The following is a 20,042-nucleotide window of genomic DNA, read 5'->3' as shown; positions in this document are numbered from 1 at the left end:
GAATGAAAGCGAGATTTTCCTTCACCATACATTTATTTACGCATTAAGTAATACATTTATATCAAGAAGAGTACTAAAAAAAATTAACGTACACATTCAACAGAATCTCTCATTTGAAAGCTACACGATCTTCATCTTTTCTTCAAACAACTGGTTCAACGGCAACTGACATGAAAAAAAATCATCGTGATGGCTACGCTCTTAGTGATTACTCGGAATCTTCATGAAGATTGCATCCTTAACTTCGCTTCCTTCAAGAGGCCCTTCAGATAGGATATTTCGTTAGAGAGCTGCTGGACTCGACTTTTCAATTCCTGATTACGTTCTGCCAAAACGGTTTCTTCGGTTTTAATGGCCATCGATTCTTTGCGTTTCTTCTGACGGTACCGAGTGGCCGCGTCTTTGTTCTGTTTGCGCTTACGTTCCCGCCGAAATTCGCCCGCGGGAGGACGACGGTTGGAAACCGATCTCTTGTGATTTTGTGATCTGGTTTTGGTCTTGTGACCGACTTCCGGTATTTCGGATTCTTCTGACATTGCATTGTCCTCGTGCGAATCGAAACGAAAATGAACACACTCTGCTGCTCGTGCTAAATCTGTGTTGGATGAACTACATTGTGCCTCTATTTTATCGTAAGAATCTTTAGAATCTACGGAATCTAATGTTTCCAAACTAGAAACAGATACACTGGGCGATAACTGCGAATGGTTAAAATTGGGTGATAATGTGGGAACATCTACAGAATTTGCTTCTCCCTTTAAATACGATGCTAAATGATCGATTTCTTCGACTATCTCTTTTCCGGGAGATGGATTTTCGGGAGAAACCGATTTATAAAATGATTCCTGCTGATATTCCGGAGACAATGCAAAACTGTTGTCGGGAACTCTACCTCCGGGCGAGTCCGGAGTGGCCGCAAACTCCGACGCCTCTTTGGTCGAGCCATCGTTCTTATCGGATTTAAAATTCAAAACTTCTAAATCGCTTTCCAGTATATCCGATGGAGCGCCCATCATGATGTCCAGAATGGTAGCTGGGTCTTCAATCATCACGTCTAGATCATCCAGAAGACCCGACTGACTTTCTAGATGCATGGTGGACAAGTCCATCTTTTCATCCATCCACTTCGCAAACACGTCTAAAAGTACAAAAAGAAATTCTCAATCAAAACATTTCACTTAATTTATACATTACTTTTTTCTACATCATTGCATCAACAACTTTTAAATTTATTTAGCGCAAAGAATTGAGTTATTGTAATGAAATCGACTGCATGTCAATTTGCATTTTACTTTTGCAAATTCTTATTCTTATTGTTTCATAGTTACTGCTTAAAACTTGTCTAAAACACATTTGGTCGTTTTTTAGCTGTCATTACAGTTTTCGTATTGGAATTTCGAACATTATAAAATTCCGAACCAGGGTTTAATATGTAATGTATACAGAAATAATACAATAATGAATTCCACCAATAACACTGCACCGTCTTATATAAATTACAAGCAGACTGTACAATTCAAAAATGAAAATGTTACCACGGCATTAACATATCGCTTTTGTCTAGTCTCTTATTGCATAAAAAATGCCCACCGGTGGGTGTAGTGGTTCGCGCCTCACCGATGGGCTATGTGGAATTTTCCGGAATAAGACCTATTTTTCAGAATTTCTCTCCGGGAGAAATCACACGTCGCATTGTTGCATTATACCATTCTCGAACAACTTGTTTCTCAAACTACAGCCTCTGGCAATCTGACCTGCAAACATTTGGTCTATCATTTAGACACAAGCCTTTTAGAATAATGGAATAAAAAAAATATTTGTGACTCGCCTACCGGCGACATACGGTATACTTAATTTCACCATCAATCAAAAAGCTTGGGCTATTACCAAACTATACTATTAGTAACCAGCCAACAATGCAAAAAAGAACTTATTTTTTTTTTATCTAACAGATTGTGTTGTATGTTAATAAAAGGATATTTTTGAATGTTCTAAATGACAGAAATTACTCTCATTAGCCTTTCATTACAATAAGATGTACTTATAAACAATAAGCAGTCTTAAATATTTTTCCTCTTAAACAACAATAGCCATAGAAATATGTTATTTTCTCCATTATTTCGTTCATTATTGTGTTGTCGTCGATTAGATAAGGATCTCTCGACAGTCAGAGGAAGTTCGATGATTAATGATTACTTTACGAAAACAGTTTCGTTTTCCTTATGTTGAGATAAATCTGCTAAGAATTTACAAGTTAATATTCAATACTCATTAATGTCGGTATTAATGGTTAGTCTAATAACAACCATTAATACATTAAATTTGATGAGATTCGAAGATATTTCTATCTTATGCTGATTTCTATCCACTAGATTTATTACTATTACCGGTCGATTTCATCAACCTGGGATAAAATTAATAGAGAGAGCATTAAACCCGCTTAATAGCCAGAAGTGTTTTGTCAAACTTCTTTAATGCTAACCAAATATTAAACTGATTTATTTTAAAAATCTAATTTTGAGACATTTTAACAGCTTCTTGAAAGTTAAAATTGAGATGGAAGATTTACAGAGAGTTTAATGAAGAATTGTCGTATATCACAATAAAAATATTGGACTCTTAATGACGTCTTAAAATCAAGAGTGAAGTTTCTTGTGATTTTTCCCCATCTAACTGTTATGCAATCACCTCATATATTTTCATTTTTGAATAAAGTCAGCAAAAAACTCTTCTCTAATTTGTGTAATTTGAGGTTCTTACTAGTTGAGAACTTTGTTCAGTGATATTGCAGTGTTTACTCACACAAGCTATTTTTAAAAGAGACAATCACATCTGACACAACAAAAGCAGAGAGCAGTTAAAGAAGTGGCTCATTTGAGCCAAAGAATGTTGGTGGAATGAACCTTGTATAATAAAAAATTAATTCTTTTAACAAGTTGTCGAAAATGGTGTATCAAGTGCTATTTTATTGAAAGGGTGGGTGGGAAACTGTCCACATGTATTTTTGTTCTATACTTTTGTTAGGTCTACATACACAATTTGCATCTGTTACAGCTCTTCATTCAACAATTCATAATAATAAACGAAGAAGCTGACAAATGGAATTTAAAATTTCTTATCATGAGTATGCCGGGAAAAAAGTACAAAAGCAAATAATAATACTGTGAAGAAATTTTCACAAGGAGGATTGCTCTATTTAAAGATTTATTTATATATATTGTGTTGTATTTAAACATGCTCATTACATATTATTATTATTATTGCATGCACCGTCAAACCTTAAAAATTTTACTGAATAAACGTATCACTTTCAAACATAAGTAAAAATACGAAGTATCAGTTTTCCATAAAACTTTTTAAAGAAAAAATAGACAATTAAAATCATGTCTATTTTTGAAAAATAAATGGACTAAAACCACTTAATATCATTATTTGCTATTATAATTAAATATTCTGCATGAATTAAACTATATGATATAAACAGAAGAATAGTGGTGCTAAAAAATAAATTTTCTAGAAATCTGATGGATTGTTTTTATTTACAAGTTAAACACCTTTGCAATATTAATTACCATCCAGCTCTAGAAAAATGCTGTTCTATTCTGTACAAGGATAGAATTTGATGATGGATGCTAACATCCCAAAAAGACAATTTGCAAATAAAAAATATCCAGCAATGAAAGTTGCATAACTTTCCCAGCTATTATGAGTTTTTATTAAAAAACTCTTTTATATTAAGCAAAAATAAAATTGTGTTGCACCATCTGTTATCAGAATTTATTATAAAAACCTTTTCTTGACTATAAAATGGAAAAAAGCTTAAGTTTGAGGTTACGGGCGAGTTATAAAAAAATGTAAATGTTAATAACAAAAATCTTGATTAAGTCCTACTCCTCTCAAGATACATGACCCCCCCGTTCGACCTTTCATCACCAAACTTTATCATCATCAATGGCCCTCATATACAAGCCACTGTGCCAAATTTAGTTTCTTAATCTTAACCCCAACCTGAGATATTAAGCGAAATAGACACCAACAAGGACACATGGAATTTTTTGTTGGTTTTATGACCTTTTGGGATTTGGGAGGTCTCGGAACGTGGAGATTTGCAAAAAACTCAAAGGGTCAAATTTAACATGATTCCAATACTTTGTTATGTATACATAACAGCTGGAAAAGTAAAATGTATTGGAACTCCTTGAAAACTTTTGAGACATTTTAACAGCTTCTCAATCGAAACATCTTATCGGATATTCTGCATGAATTAAACTATATGATATAAACAGAAGAATAGTGGTGCTAAAAAACAAATTTTCTAGAAATCTGATGGATTGTTTTTATTTACAAGTTAAACACTTTGCAATATTAATTACCATCCAGCTCTTTGTAAATTCCAATCTGCCAAATTATGTACTTTTCTGTTTATTATTGAATTTTAAACTTAAAATATGGTTATGATCGATAAGAAAATAAGATTTATCCTTGATCAGAAACTGATTTCATAATTTTATTAATGTGGTAAATTAATTAAAACTGCAAAGAAAGCAGCATTAATTTTTATTTTTCAGTTTCATATAATTTTTATTATATTTTCTCATTTTAAGACATTTTGTTTTTACTTGTCCAAAACAGAGATGCATCTTATAATTGATGGCACCTTATATTTATAGTCAAAAACAACAGGCACTAGTTGCAACTAACCTTGTGGTGGTGTTTGCACCAGTAATAAATGTTTTTGGTTTATGTTCAATGTTGTGCAAAAATCGCATTGTTTCTTTTTACAATTTTTTGAAAATAACCAAAATCCTAGTCTGCATAGGTATTCAAAGGAGTTTGGTCTGAGCTAAAAAGTTAAAAGTTCCAAATCTTACGTATAAGATTTGGAATTCATAACTAAATAAAAATTTTTAGAATATTAATACAGTAGAGTGTCGTTAATCCGAATCAATTGGGGACTGGGGTTGTTCAATTTAGTGATTTGTTCAAATAACCGATTATGTACGAAAAAATATATTAACTTGTCCGATGTTCAAATTTTTCTCCATTGCATGTCGCTTCGTGTTGAATTTTCGTCAATTTTAAGCCTAACCACAATTTTTATAATAATAATTGAGGCTATTGTATCATTAAAAATTATTTCTTTATTTTGTACAAACAAAATAAATATATTGAAGAATATAAAAACATGAAAATTATACTTTAGAAGTAAATCTAGTATCAAAAACGTTCAATTCAGCATGACACAGTCTGACTGAAAATCGTTCGGATAACCGGCGATTCGGATTACCGGGGTTCGGATTAACGACACTCTACTGTATCTAAATTTTTTCAACATTATCTTTGAATTTTGTTTGTTTACATGAGTTGAGTTTCTCAATTAAAACATGACATATGTATGTTTGTACTTTCACATCTAAATTTGTGAAGTAATTTTTAAATTTATTCTTATAGACAAGCTTTACCAACCTGATTTTGCATCACTGTTGTTTCCATCCACTAAGTCGGATGTTAACAAATCATCAAGAGAACTGCTAAAATCAAAGATGCCGTCGTTGTTGTTGACAGAATTCGCCCAAAGCCCCCACCTCTCCCAATCTAAATCCAATATTTTGCAAGATTCCATTCTTCTCGTCGACGATGCCGAATGATAAACGTGAATAAATATCTGCCAATGGAGCGGCAGGAAAAAGGAAAACTGGAGACACTCCAAAAAACCTAATGTAAAATATACAAGATTTAATTACATAAAACTAAATTATAAATCAGTTTAATAATTAAAATTATTATGATTACTAGGCATTACTTTGAAGACGACAGTAACTCAAATTTTTTGGTTGCCCGATATATCAAGCAATCAAAAAGTGTGATTTTTAAGTGTGAAAATCAAGCGAGATGTAGAAGTGAATAGAAATATTTTATTCAGGAAAGCAAGCACTCTCACAATTTATAATCATTTTCCAATGTTATATACAACTTTGTAAATACCAATCTGCCAAAATGCCTATCTTTAAAGCTAAGAAACATTTCAACTCCATTCTGTTTCAAAATTATCATCTGCAAGTGATTACTTAGGAAAATAATGACACAGTCAGATGATGCAATGCCTGAGAAAATATAGAAAATCGGTAAATTTCCCAAAAAGTTTTGGAGTTTGTGTACTTTGAGATCTTGCTCCCACATAGAACAAGTGTCCTAAAGAAGAAACAAAAAGTGTGAAGTATATGTGAAAACAATACGTCCAGCTTCCAGATTTCTCTTGGTAGGGTAGATGTACCAGTTTTGGCCAGTGTAGTACCAGTTCTGGCCAGAAAACAAATTTAACTTAAAAATATAATCACAAATGAAACAAACTTTTATTGTTAACTGTGTGAACAGTTAACAATAAAAGTTTGTTTCATTGGACAGATTTGAATATACGGTGATTATATTTTTAAGTTAAATTTGTTTCCTGGCCAGAACTGGTACATTACCCTAATCGAACAATTTCTGTCACTTACACAAAACTTGTCTGTCTGTACACTCATGGTTTCAATGAAATAACATTGGAAAAGTGATTGAACTTATTTGTTTACTTGATCTGATAGATCAAGTAAACAAATGGCTATTATTTGCCAATTTTAAAATAAAAAATGAAATTTCAAATTTAAATCCAACAATAAGCTATTCAATTTAAGATTTAACAACATTTATAATTTTGAATATAGACAATTGAACAAATTTACACATTAACATTAAATTTAAGAGAGTTTTGGAATTTTTCATCCATTAGAGCTAGAGACTTGCTGTAAGTTATAATACACAAGACTTTGGATTGTTTCTATGACTGTATTTTAACAGAATAATGACTAATCACAAATTTCCAGCAAACAAATAGACAATTGTTTATTTGTTTGCTGGAAATTTGTGATTAGTCGTTATTCTGTTGAACTGTAGTTCCAGTTTGTGTATGCAGTTTGTTTGACTGTATTTTAGATTAACTTAAGGATATTTATTTTATAATTTTTTAACTTTCACTAAAGTTTATGTACTAACAAAAATGCAATTTCTTATATTATAAATATATATTTTGTATACACAAATTTTTGCTGAACATATTTCAGGATTCAAACAAAACATGAAAATCAAACAATTGTTTTTATTTGAATGTTTTGATAACACAGTACCAAAAATACCCCTTTCATTTGTATGTGTTATTACTATTATTATTCTAATAACTTTCTCAAATCAATTTTGTGTAGTGGATTTGTAAGGTTTTCCTTTATCCTTCAAGCCAAACCCAAGTTCAATTACTTTAATTTTTCCTTTTTAAAACAACTCTTTTCACAGAGATCTCAGAGAACCACTCATCTTTTTTTTTTTTTTTTTTTTTTTTTTTAAGGGGAGAACTAATCATCCATTATTATTCTGTAACAATGAAGCGGTGGGAAAGTTTCGTCTTTTTGGATAATGCACTTAACGAGGATTTTCTTTTTATACAAATTATACACAGCAGAGGTCTTTCATGATAATATATTACTTATGTTAATGATCTATTCAGAAACTCATCAATACGCTTCATTGACTGTATTCGGCACAGGGTATTCAGAGTCAGTAGTTATTTGGACTTCTAAATAAAGATTATTTACTGCCGTCTAAAGCACAGTTTAAGAAATTTGCATAGAAATTAAATATAGTGTTAAAAGATAGTTTGAATACTTGTTTTCTCACAAGTTCAGGCATACAGAATTTTTAAAATCATCATTTTGTGGGGTCACATGTTAATCAAAACATCCAGTTTTCTTTTTCCTTCCGTTTTCTTACCGATTCCTCCCTTATACCAAATTATAATTGTTTCCAAACTTACAAGTGACATAGCCAACCTATAAATTGTCATTTGTTGTTGCTTTATTAAAAATTATGACTTGATCATTTTACCAGATGATTTTGTTTATTATGTGACCATTTATAATATTTCTTCACTTCAACTTACTCTATTATTTATTGTTTTGAAGCAAGTAAATGTATAATATCAGTTTAAATAATTTCAAATAAATCTACTTAATTCTGACAAAAATTTTGCGTATAACTAGATTAATTACAAGCGGAATGATAAGCATATTCAAGTAAATGTCACGGAAATGTTATCGGATAGCAACTAAATAGGACTCTGTGTTCATTGAGTGTGTTCAATATCCTGAAATGTAACCAAATCCTCTTCAAATAATATCAGGAATTCTAGAAATGTAACATAGAAAGCAAGAATTTTTTTCCATAAAATATATCTTTGTAATATAAAATAATAAAGATTCTAGTTTAATGAAAACAACTGGCTCCTACTTGTCAATCCAAAATAACTGGTCAAAAATGACAAACTCATAGCTATGACTCGTTAAGCAAAATCTCATACAGGTTATTTGTAATTTGAGAAAACTTTTCAGCGATGAAGTGTCCATTTCTTCACATTAATCTTTTTAAAGTTCTTTAAACAAATTTTGAATTCTGTTGGATTAATATCAATGTAAGATATTTATCTTGAATCAAATCGAAGCATTGATAAAAATGCTGCAAAGAGTTCAATAACTTCCCTGGCAAAAAAATTTTGAATTGTAGTGGCGCCATCTGTTACGATATTTTATTAAAAATCTTTTTATTATTATTAATCACAATAAAATGACAAAAATCTTGATTTCGAGAACAGACAAGTTTTATAAAACATTGTAAATGCTAATAATGAGTAAAATCTTCATTAAGTCCGGCTCCACTTGAGATACAACATATGACCCTCTATCTTCCTATCCCTTGACTTTTAATCACCAAAATTTAATGGCATCATTCCCCCAATACTCAAACCTACCTGCAAAATTTCAGAAAATTTTGACAAAAAGCACAGAAGTTATTAAGCTTTAAAGTGGGCAAACAAAATTGTGCTCCCATACTAACAACTGCATAGGGAAAAAAATCCCCAAATTTTTTTTGCACTTCAATGTTTCAAGGTTCTATCTAGAATCCAAAAATGTAAAAGTCTTGAATGTCATTTTTTGACCGATTGCCATACTTTTCTTGTTGTTATATATAACAGCAGGAAAAGTAAATATTGAAATATCCTGTGAAAAAAACAACTTATTTTTGCAGACTTATTCTATATATATATATATATATATATATATATAGTAGTTTGGATTAAAAAACAAACTTCATTTAGTTTATACAATGCAAGAGTTTCCTAATGAACAAGGAAATAAAAGCTATATTTACACATATTAATAAAGCATAGCACTCAAATTTCAAACTTTTGTTACTTTTCAAAATATTTAAACACCACCACAGGGTTCACTTTAATAAATACTGGCTTTTGTTTGTTTACACAGAAAATTATGAAATTTCCTAACTATTTTTTAACAAAACTATAAATATTTTAGCATTTCAGAAATTTTTACTGTAAAAATAACTAGCAAATGCAGCAAATAAACTATCCATACAGTTAATAAAGTTGAACTTTGCACTAGTTTCCCATTAGTTTGCTAATTTTACAGTTATTTCCTGTAAAGTACACAATCTAATGACCACTTGATTCCTTAGAAATGCAAAGCCTCCGACCGATCTAATTGCTCCGTTTCTAAATAATAAACAAAGGCTTTAAAAAAATAATGTTGTAATTAAATACTTAATTTTAATTATTATCCAATTTAACTTTAAATTAACAGACTTCGAATTTAATAGACAAAGAAAATTTTTTTAATGCTAATTGGTAAATAGAGCACTCTAAAAGGATGGGTCAATGAGTCGGTATTGGTAGCAGAAACACTCGGTTACATTGTGTAGTTTCTTCGATATGTTTATTAAACTTTAATTCCTGCGTTAAATCTATATTTTGGAAATGTTTTAATGGAGAGTATAAATTACTCAATGTACCGTACATAATATTTTATTCATACAACAGACATTATACATTAAAACGTTGTTAATGTATAATGTATGTTGTAAATTCGTTATTAATGTATATTTGAAAATACATTTTAAACTACAGTGACAGACACAACTTTTCCTAATTATCAATACACAGTGGTTCTCGACCATTAAATTGAGGACCTACTGCATAAATATTAAACACGTCTCTCTCTATTTAAAAAATTTACAAGAAAATAATCTAAGAAATACAGAAATTCAATCTTCTATCCTCATCACACCTTGAGAACAAATGGGATTATGACAAAACATAAATCATTTCCTTAAAAAATTTTGTTTTTTTAAATATAATAATTGCCATCCTGGCTATTTTATTAATGTTTGTCAAATATAAACATGTTTGGCATTAATTAATGTTTGTCTTTAATATCCATAAAATAACATTGCATATTGTCATAAAATTTTAAACATATTTTGAAGGCACTAATCATCATTTGGAAGCCATTGAATTTGAATATTGGGAGAAAAATCAAAATGTCATCAATTTTACAATTTTAACTTGCCTAATCAAAATTTTCCTTATTAAGAATTGATATCTTATCTATTTAATGCAAAAATAGAAATGGAGGAAATGCATTTACATTTTTAGAGCAGAGTTACACACTCAAAAATGTAAATATAGATTATTATGTTTGTTTTATAATTACTGTGCAAATTTAGTATTTATCTGGATAGTTAACATTACAGTTAAATAAGCACTTTCTTTATCAGTTAAGATTGATATAAGCAAATCATGATTATCACAAACCGTTATATTGTCATTAACATATATGCAGCAATAAACATGATATGCTTCTTGGTAATACTGTATAAATGTAAGATTACTAATTACAAAATGAAAAAAAGTCACAATGTTCACAGTAATTTTGCCACTACATACAATAAAGAGCAGGAATAATAATTTTAAATCTCAATCCCTTAAACAATGGCTCTTGACAAAAATTATCTTTTGCAGTAGACATAGCATAATTTTCTAATTAAAAAAAAAAAAACAGGCATTCCAACCTTTTCTACTGCCTTCGTCCTTTGAATTTTTAAAATGCACCTTTGCACCTCCGTAAAAATAAGCTACTTTAATAAAATAAAGTCCTCTTATATTCTGTCAGTGGTCCCAAAACCACGGGCCACCGACTCTTGGGAGTCTGCAAGATACCCGATGGCTTATTTTCTAAAAATGTTTTTACTTAATTACTTGCCAAATATTTTTTATAATGTTATTAAGAGCCATATTAAACTTTGATTGTTATTTTAACAAATTTTTTCAAATTAATACATTTGAAAACCATCAAAATAATAATATAAGACATCTGGATGCTTATTATCGTAGTTTATTAACTAAAATCTAATGGCCAAAAATAGGAATCTGCCAAAATGTGTCATTTGTGAAAGGGTCGGCAACTTTTCAAAGTTTCGGAACCGCCAATCCAAGCTATTAAGAAAAAGTCATCTGTATTCATTCACCAATATAAAACATTTAGGTCTAGGTTAGTAATTTACAATAAAAAAAAAATACATTTTTATTAAGATCTTATTTTACAAGACAATCTGTTCAAAATAAAAAAACAAAAACAAAACTAACACACAAATTTCTTCACTGATTTAAACTTTATATTCTAAAAGAATGTTCCCTCACAGAAGTCTTATATCCCAGATGCATTACCACATTAGTATATCAAGAAAAACTAATTAAATAGCTATTAGATTTTATCAACTTTTTTCTTCATATTGAAATCATATGTACAATTTAACAAACATTGTCAAAAATGTTATACTCTCTTAAAGCAGAGACCATAAATCAGTTATTTTCTACCAAAATACTTGATTAACCTGAAATACTCTGTTTATATTCTACTGCCGCTACTACCAAACAAACTAGAAATTAATTAAACCGACCATTCCAGTTTCAACTTTATATTTTTTTCACTTTCTACAGTTTCATTCCAATACAGATATTCAAATAACACAACGATATTATCCATTTTTTAACTTTAACGTTAAAAAAAAAAAAAAAGCATTTCTATCTCTTAGTTAATAACATTAAATAGATAAAACCTTAATTTTGCCAACTGACCAATAAATTTTTAAACTTTACTTTCTATTTATAATTCTATAATCTTTAAATAAACAGGAAATATTTATAACATGGAAGAACTAAATTCTTCGGCGGTATTCGTTCAACCCTGTTCATTTGGAACTGTCGTAACTGCAACAGAACCGTTTATATCACAAAGTCACAATTTGCATTTCTTTCTCTAGGTATTCCCTTTCTCACATCAACACTCTTCCCATCATCCTGGCAAATGGTGACAAGTTTGCGCGATGGAAGTATTTGGCCGGCTTCGGAGATGCCGCAACAAGCTCTCAGACTTCGGCATGCTAGGCAAATTTCTCATCGCCCGAGACTTCCTCTGATAGACAACTGCAAGGCAATGAATCCGGACTGCAGGCCGGGCAATCCGAAATTTTCCGGCGGTCCATTGACCGTTTCCGTCACACGCCGATACCAGCCAAAAGATGTCGATTCTGCAGATGCATGCAGCCAAAACAAAAGGGTAAACTTTGGCAGGAGAAGGGGGAGTAACCTAGAAAAACATACAAAGTGGGACCGTGCAACATAATGTTCTTCACTGATTTAAACATAGAGTGGCATGGCTATTATGGTAATTCTAGTCATACAAGCAACAGTAGAAGCTACTTTTAGTTTATTGGCTTATATGTTTATACACAGACAAGATATCCAAAAATAGTAGGCTGTTTTTTTTTTTTCAACCTCCGACAGTCCATAGAACAAATACAAAATGAATTTATTACCAAATGTTTGGTACACACACGGTTACTTTTCGACATAATCACCGTGAAGATAGAAGCATTTGTCATATCTGCGAATGAGCTTTGCAATCCTCTCTTCGTAGAACGTCACCACCAGTGAATCTAGATGGCCTTAATGTTGTTTTGAAGATCGTCATTAGAATCAAACCTCTGCCCTTCTAGTAGCATTTTCAGTTTGGGAAAAAGGTGGAAATCTTCACACCTTTAATGTGTAAAGACTTCCACCTAGCTTGAAACTTTTTAAACCCAGCACATAGCCCCAATTTAGTGCCAAGCAACTTCCGCCTTTCCCCGAACCGAAAACGTTACTAGGAGGGCAGAGGTTCGAGACTAACAACGATCTTCAAAACAACATTAAGGCCATCTCGAGTCACTGGCGGCAACATTCCACGAAGAGCAAATTGCAAAGCTCGCCCACAGATACGTCAATGCCTCAACCTTCACAGCGATTATGTCAAAAAGTAATCATGTTTCTACCTAACTTTTGGTAATAAACTCACTTTGTTATTTACACTTGTCTTTGTTTTATGGACCATCAGAAGTTGGTCCATAAAACAAACAGCCTATGTAACTCTACCGACACAACTTACCTCCGCCAATCCATGTTTATGCACCACGCAGAGCTAAAAACTTGGAAATTTCTTAATTATTATATTAAAAATTGGCGGATTTTTACGAATTAATCGTCAATTTGGAGATATTTTATAAAACGTTTAAAAACTCGACAGAATAATTTTCGAGCTTATTCGGTGCCACTCGCTATATGAACTCATTCTACACAAATTTAACCATTCCTAAGTGCATTTAAACACGTCCAGATACTAAAAACGAGCAATTTATATGCGCAATTTTCAGCGACTTCCGCCATTGCTCCGATAGAAAGGAATAAAAATGAATTAATTTAAGAAATACTTACGCCATTGTAACTGGTTGTAGTTGTGCGTTGCACCGTAAGGTGCTTCGCCGTGTAAAAAACTATTGTTTCATTTTGTTTTTCTCTATCCTAGCAGCTAGAAGATTTCTCGCTAGTTTCGATATGGCGGACATTGAGAAAGAGAATAAAGTCCCACCGTCGACGTCGTCATGGATACGGAAAAATGCGCCTGACGTCACTGAAAAATTTGCAAGTAATACTAGTTAAATACGCTTAACTAAAGTATTATACTCTTTAAAATATACACTTTCTATATCACTAAAACGCGTGCTAAGATTAAATAAACTGGATTTAAGTTATTTAAATGTAAGAAATATATATAAATATTTTTTGTCGCGGAGTGATTCGACCGTATCTCGTCTTCGATTGCATCAGCCAAAGAGAAGGCGCTGACGTCATTTTTTGGTGTTTGCGTAACACCGGTTAAAAATTTGAAATCTTACAAAGGGTCGACGCGAGAAAAATACCCTTCTGGTGTTTTCGAATGTAAAAAAAATATTCTGGAATTTTCGTTTTAACCTGTTTTTATGTAAATGTATTGTAAATAATTGTTTATTTTTATCGAATTAGAGCGTTAATCGAGAGAAAATTACGAAATTTAATTTAAAAACAAAAAATTTTCTGTTTATTGAACTCGAGTGTAGAGCAATGTACAGGTAGAAGCGGGTTGAGGAAATTCTTTGCAAAAAAACAAAAAAAAAACCAAAATGACTCATCGTCATCGTCATTTTGATAGGTAATAAGTGTCAACGCGCGCGATAATTTTATTTATTATGATTAATTTTCGTTGTAACAAGACAATAATTTGCTGTTATAAATACTAATATATATATATATATAACAATGGTAACAATTGTAATTTTTATGTTTTTCTTTTTAAGTATTAGCCAACACATCACACTTCGTGCAAATAGTTACGCAATTTGCAGCGTAACCACATTTTAATAACGAGATTTTCTGTTTTTATCTGTGGTATAAGAATAGATTACGTGTCTGCATCGGAAATAGTATAACTGGGTGATTTGTACGCAGATCAGGGGCTTATTTAGGGGGTGCTTATGCAGCACTCCCAATATAAGCCCCTCTTAATACCAAAAACATTGATTTTGTTACTTTAAAATAAAAATAAATATAATAATGCAAATCGCGTGATTTCAATTATATAAGAGTAGGTAATTCAAAGATAATTGAGTGACATTGTCGAAAAGGGGTGGACTTTCTACGAGAAACATGCTCCTACTTAGGTATTTAACTGCTTTCAGGGAAAGTCTTGAATTGAAATCACGTGACTTCCGGTACATACCGGAAGTTCGTATATACTAAGCTTTCCATATCCGGTTTCAGATTTCATCTATCTAACTCCGTTTACGAGATTAAGGAAAGACCGACGGACGGACGACAATGAGAATTACGTATGTCTACAATTTATTCAAATTGCAGCCAAATAGTCTAAAAGATTGACTTTTTTTTATGTGAAAAAGTTAGGAAAAGCCAACGCCTTATCATTTTTATTCAGTATTAATAAACAGAAGGATAACAACGCAACTACTGTATTTATATTTTTGTATTGTTATATCGAATCTATATTGTTAGAGGCGTTTATTATCGAAGTATACCGAATAGAAAAATCAAGATAGAGACAAATCCTTGTAAAACAACGTTTCGGAATGAACGTAGACATCGATAAACTCATAAACCAACTGTTAGAAGTTCGTTACCAACCGGGAAAATTTGTACAACTACCAGAAGAGGAAATTATCCAGTTGTGTCGAATTACCAGGGAAATATTCCTTAGCCAACCCATCCTTTTAGAACTCGGAACTCCCATTAACATATGCGGAGACATTCACGGACAGTACGAAGACCTCTTGAGACTCTTTTCAGTGGGAGGTTTTCCCTCCGAAAGCAACTATCTGTTCCTCGGAGATTACGTGGACAGGGGAAAACAATCGACCGAAACCATTTGTCTACTGTTCGCTTTTAAAGTGAAGTATCCCGAGAGATTCTTCCTGTTGAGGGGGAATCACGAAACGATCAACATCAGCAGAGTCTACGGATTTTACGACGAATGCAAGACACGTTACAGCGTTAAACTATGGAAGGAGTTCGTGAAGTCTTTCGACACTCTTCCTCTGGTGGCCATAATCCGTCAGAAGATATTCTGCTGTCACGGAGGATTGAGCCCGGAATTATATTCGTTACAGCAAATTCGGGAGCTGTCTCGACCCATATCTTACACGGGATCGGGAATAGTTCGAGATCTTTTGTGGGCCGATCCGGACGGAATGATAGACGGCTGGAGCCACAACGAAAGAGGGATCTCTGTCACTTTCGGAGAGGACGTGGTGGAGGAATTCACAGAGGCACACGGTCTGGACTTGATCTGCAGAGCTCACCAAGTGGTGGAAGACGGTTACGAATTCTTTGCCAGACGCAAATTGGTCACCCTCTTCTCCGCACCCCGATATTGCGGAGAATTCGATAACGCGGGTGCCATGATGTGCGTCGATAAATCCTTAACTTGCACGTTTCGAATCATACGTTAAATCCGAAATCGCCGTTGAAGAATGAATAAAGAGAAACGAATGATTCTAGTTCCTAATTAAAATCTGGTCGGCGATCGATTAAATATACTGTTGTAGACATTCGGATAAAAATCGAACTGTTAAAGTTATCAATAATCTTATTTTTATTATATAAAAGATAGAATGATGAGAAGAATAGATGATGGTGATGATTTCCCTTATCATCATCTCTACTTCTGATTATCGTCACTTCTATCGCATCTCGGCCCACCACTGAACACTGGTAGTGGACTTTTCTTCGCGTTCTCTTTGTGGCACCCCTTTGACAGATCTCCTACGTGTTCTATTTTATAGCATCATTCCATTCGACTCGCCTTATATACTCTTAACTGTACCTAATACATTTAAATTATTTACATAGATTAAATTCATTCGTCTCACCCTCAAGATTTTTTCTCCTTCTTCCCTTCTAGAAAAATTTGATCGGAAAACCACACTTTTCCTCTATCGAATCTCTGTGCTGTACGTTATCAGAGAGAATCTCGAGAAGCAGTGGCGTAGCGTGGGTGTCAGCCGCCCCCTTATTTAGGTATTTTTACAAGATATTATTATTTATTGTGAAATTTTGCCGCCCCCTATAAGTGCCGCCCGGGGCGGGCCGCCCCTGCCGCCCCCACTACGCTACGCCACTGTCGAGAGGTCACGACCTTTACTGAAGATACACAAGGATCAAAGCCCGTAGGAAATTCTCGTGTGGATAAGCAAATCAAGACAAAGTAATCCGTCATTATCTCTTCCCGCGTTCGTTTCACAATTGCTTCCTCGCGCAATTGTAATCACGTGTTTCCCACATTGTGTTTTAATTTCTATTTGTTGTCGTTTCAATTGGACTTTATCTGACGTTAAACTAAGTTTTTCTGTTTTTAATTATCATTTTCTTGGCTTTAATTATGAAAAATATGAATTAAATTTCTGTTCGAGTAATTTATGGCAGCGTTATTTTTTTATTCTCTCGCCAAGAATTCCACTTGGGAGAATAAACAAAAGATAAGAAATAATTGATTTTTGTACTGACGAATGCTACATTTAAACATTTTTATGCTTTCGTAGATTCACAATAAAACCTACTTATCGAGATTTTTCGAAAATTTAAAGCATTAAAAGAAATGAAATTATGATTTTATCAACTTTTCATACGTATAAACTGCTCGATTTTCTTCGTCTTTTGCGCTTTTTAAAAAAAAAAAAGAATTATTCTTTATCTAGTTTTATAATATTTAAGCATTCTTTAGGTGTTTTCCTGGTTTTTCGAAGTGATTTTTATAGAACTTATCTCATTTTAATAATGAAAATGTCTAAAAATGATAATAAATTCAGCGCCAACATACAAAATAATAAGGATAAAAATAAAAATAGAAGAGATTTCCGATTTTGATAAACGTTTTCTACTTTTTTCTTTCCAATTTTTCTGTTTAATTAATAAAAATTCTGTGTTTTTACATCGTTTTCCTTCAAAGAAAACTGCTTAAATCTAAAAATTCCACTGTTTACAGAATGATCCTTCTATAATAAATATAGAATATATTTTCTAGAATATAGAGAATATACATTTATTTTTTAAATATCTGCAAGCAGTTAAACATAAGAAATTTACTTAAACTTTCATGATTCACCGCGCTTCATCTCATCACTTTACAGGACACCAGTCATTGGAGTCGTGCATCAATGGAGAGAATAACAATGCCCCTCTCGTTATAAATTAACATAAACTTGTACGGGTTTGTACAGATTAAACACGAGATTACAGTCGATTATACGAGACCTTCCACGTTAACAATTCTCTAATATACGTAATTGACGAGGCTCGAAGTGGCGGTGAATCATCAATTATTTAAAGAATGGCCACGTGTACGGGCAAAAAATCGATAAGAAATCGAGCGTAAATATTAATGATTTCTCACCGAATATCATAATGGAGCGATTAATTAATTAATTCAAAATATATTTTAAATATTAATTAACCTTTCTTTAATTGTCTGACGATCGTTTTGAAGGACACAAGGAAACGAAGGTCAGAAACTGCAAACTGTAGGGCAAGATCCATGGCGATTAATGCGTAAAAATTTAATATTTTAGGGCAAAATTACGATAATTTGTAGTTTATAAGATGCAAAAACAATAATTTTTTTTTTTTCCAAAATTTCGAAGAAATCCTTGAAAAAAGTCAATCGTAAAACCTCCTTCCTTCCTCGTAACCAATGTTTAAAGAAATTCTAAAAATTCTAATATTTAATTTATTATTCTTTTTACAAATATAATAAAGATATTAATTAATATAGAGAATAATTTTTAATTTCGAACTTAATTAACTAATATATTAAACGGTAGATTTTCATCAAGGATAACAGAAAATCGATAGGAAATTCTCTTATCTCTCGGTCCATTAATAATAATTAGAACCTCTTCAATGGAATCTAATGGACGATAAATTGGCTCTTTCTAGAGTTAATTAATTCATTTTTGTGACTCACGTCACAAACGGAAATTACAATTTCTACTTGTTAAAAAATGATCCCCCTATAAATATGTCCGTGGCACGTACGAAAAGTCAGTCCTCCTCGCTCCTATTTTCTTGACTCTTCTCCATCTTTACCACTCCATCCCGAAGACCCAAAGATTCTGAATGTCGATCCTCGTGTTCCCGACAGATCTCGAGCTTTAATCCAGATAATCCTCAGGATTCCGAATACCGATCCCGATCATCCCGAACTCCCAAGAGCGGTATTTATGAAGTGGGTTTTGAAAACAGGAACCAGTTGGACTCGATTCCGATGCCAAAATCTTGCATAGATCATGTAAAGGTACGTAAATATAACCGTAAAATGGCAGAATTTAATTAAAATTTCTAGAAATTGTTTAAATTTTTCGAGGAAAACAAAGTTTTAATTCCGATTTCCAAACTGGAAACGCGTGAGAAATGGCGGATTTCTAACAACTTTGAAGGGTTTCTTTATGCTAATTATTAAGATTTGAAGGTGAAAATGTAGTTTTTTAATATTCTTCTCTTGTTAAAATTTGTATTTATAAAGTAGATGACCTTTTTTTTTTCAATTTGTGACCGGTTGATTCCGGTTTCTTACGACCTTAATCTATATTCAGCTTCCATTAACTATATATAGCGGCATATACTTCTATATATAATTTATGTTTATTAAATTATATATTAACGTATTTATAAACTGAAAAAAGTATTTTATACATTTAAAATTAAGTTTTTTTTTTTTTTTTTCCTTTTTAAAGAATTTCTTGATGATTTTAACATCCAAACCCCCAAAATGTTAGAAATACGATCCAATAAATTATTACTTTAAATAATATTCTTCATTTAATTTTTTAAATTTATTTTTAAATAACGATAATATTTTATTATATAAATATTAAATTTTGAAATTCAAATAACCTTCCGAACTTCCTGTAGAGGGATCGAAAACAGGAAATGACGACATTACTAAAAGGCGATGACATCACTACCGACGTCATATCCCTTATCTATCATTACTACAAATAACGAGATGATGGCTGATCACCAAGAGTGCCTTTTGTATAATTTATAATTTTAATCGTGTTTTATTATTATTATTATTATTATTTTTAATCGGAAGTTTTATTTTTATAAAATTATTTTTTAATTTTAATTCCTGATGACGTAATTTCTTATTTAAATATTTTGACTATAAAAATATTTTAATTTATTTACGTCTCGTGTATATTTAATTATTTTTAAATTGGGAATTATTATTTTTTTTTAA

The 20,042-nt window shown here is 31.8% G+C and overlaps 2 protein-coding genes across 2 annotated transcripts; one reads left to right on the top strand and one right to left on the bottom strand.

The window, feature by feature from the left end:
• Positions 1–14: 14 nt before the first annotated feature.
• Positions 15–13,853, bottom strand: crc (bZIP transcription factor crc). The gene is made up of 3 exons (XM_067272481.1): positions 13,691–13,853; positions 5,467–5,715; positions 15–1,138 (listed from the first exon to the last, which is right to left on the bottom strand). Exons 2-3 carry the CDS (start codon positions 5,621–5,623, stop codon positions 222–224), a joined length of 1,074 nt encoding a protein of 357 aa, XP_067128582.1. The 5' UTR covers positions 5,624–5,715; positions 13,691–13,853; the 3' UTR covers positions 15–221.
• A 1,398-nt stretch (positions 13,854–15,251) lies between these two features.
• Positions 15,252–16,302, top strand: LOC136977072 (serine/threonine-protein phosphatase PP1-gamma catalytic subunit B-like). Its single transcript, XM_067272514.1, has one exon. The coding sequence runs from the start codon at positions 15,376–15,378 to the stop codon at positions 16,252–16,254; it is 879 nt and encodes a 292-aa protein (XP_067128615.1). The 5' UTR covers positions 15,252–15,375; the 3' UTR covers positions 16,255–16,302.
• The last annotated feature ends 3,740 nt before the right edge of the window (positions 16,303–20,042 follow it).

Source organism: Centruroides vittatus, unplaced genomic scaffold (genome assembly GCF_030686945.1).
Source record: "Centruroides vittatus isolate TY-2023 unplaced genomic scaffold, ASM3068694v2 contig_1112, whole genome shotgun sequence".
In the NCBI taxonomy this organism is placed as follows: Eukaryota; Metazoa; Arthropoda; class Arachnida; order Scorpiones; family Buthidae; genus Centruroides; species Centruroides vittatus.
The sequence above is the reverse complement of the archived record's forward strand: the minus strand, read 5'-3'. Positions and strand labels throughout refer to the sequence as shown.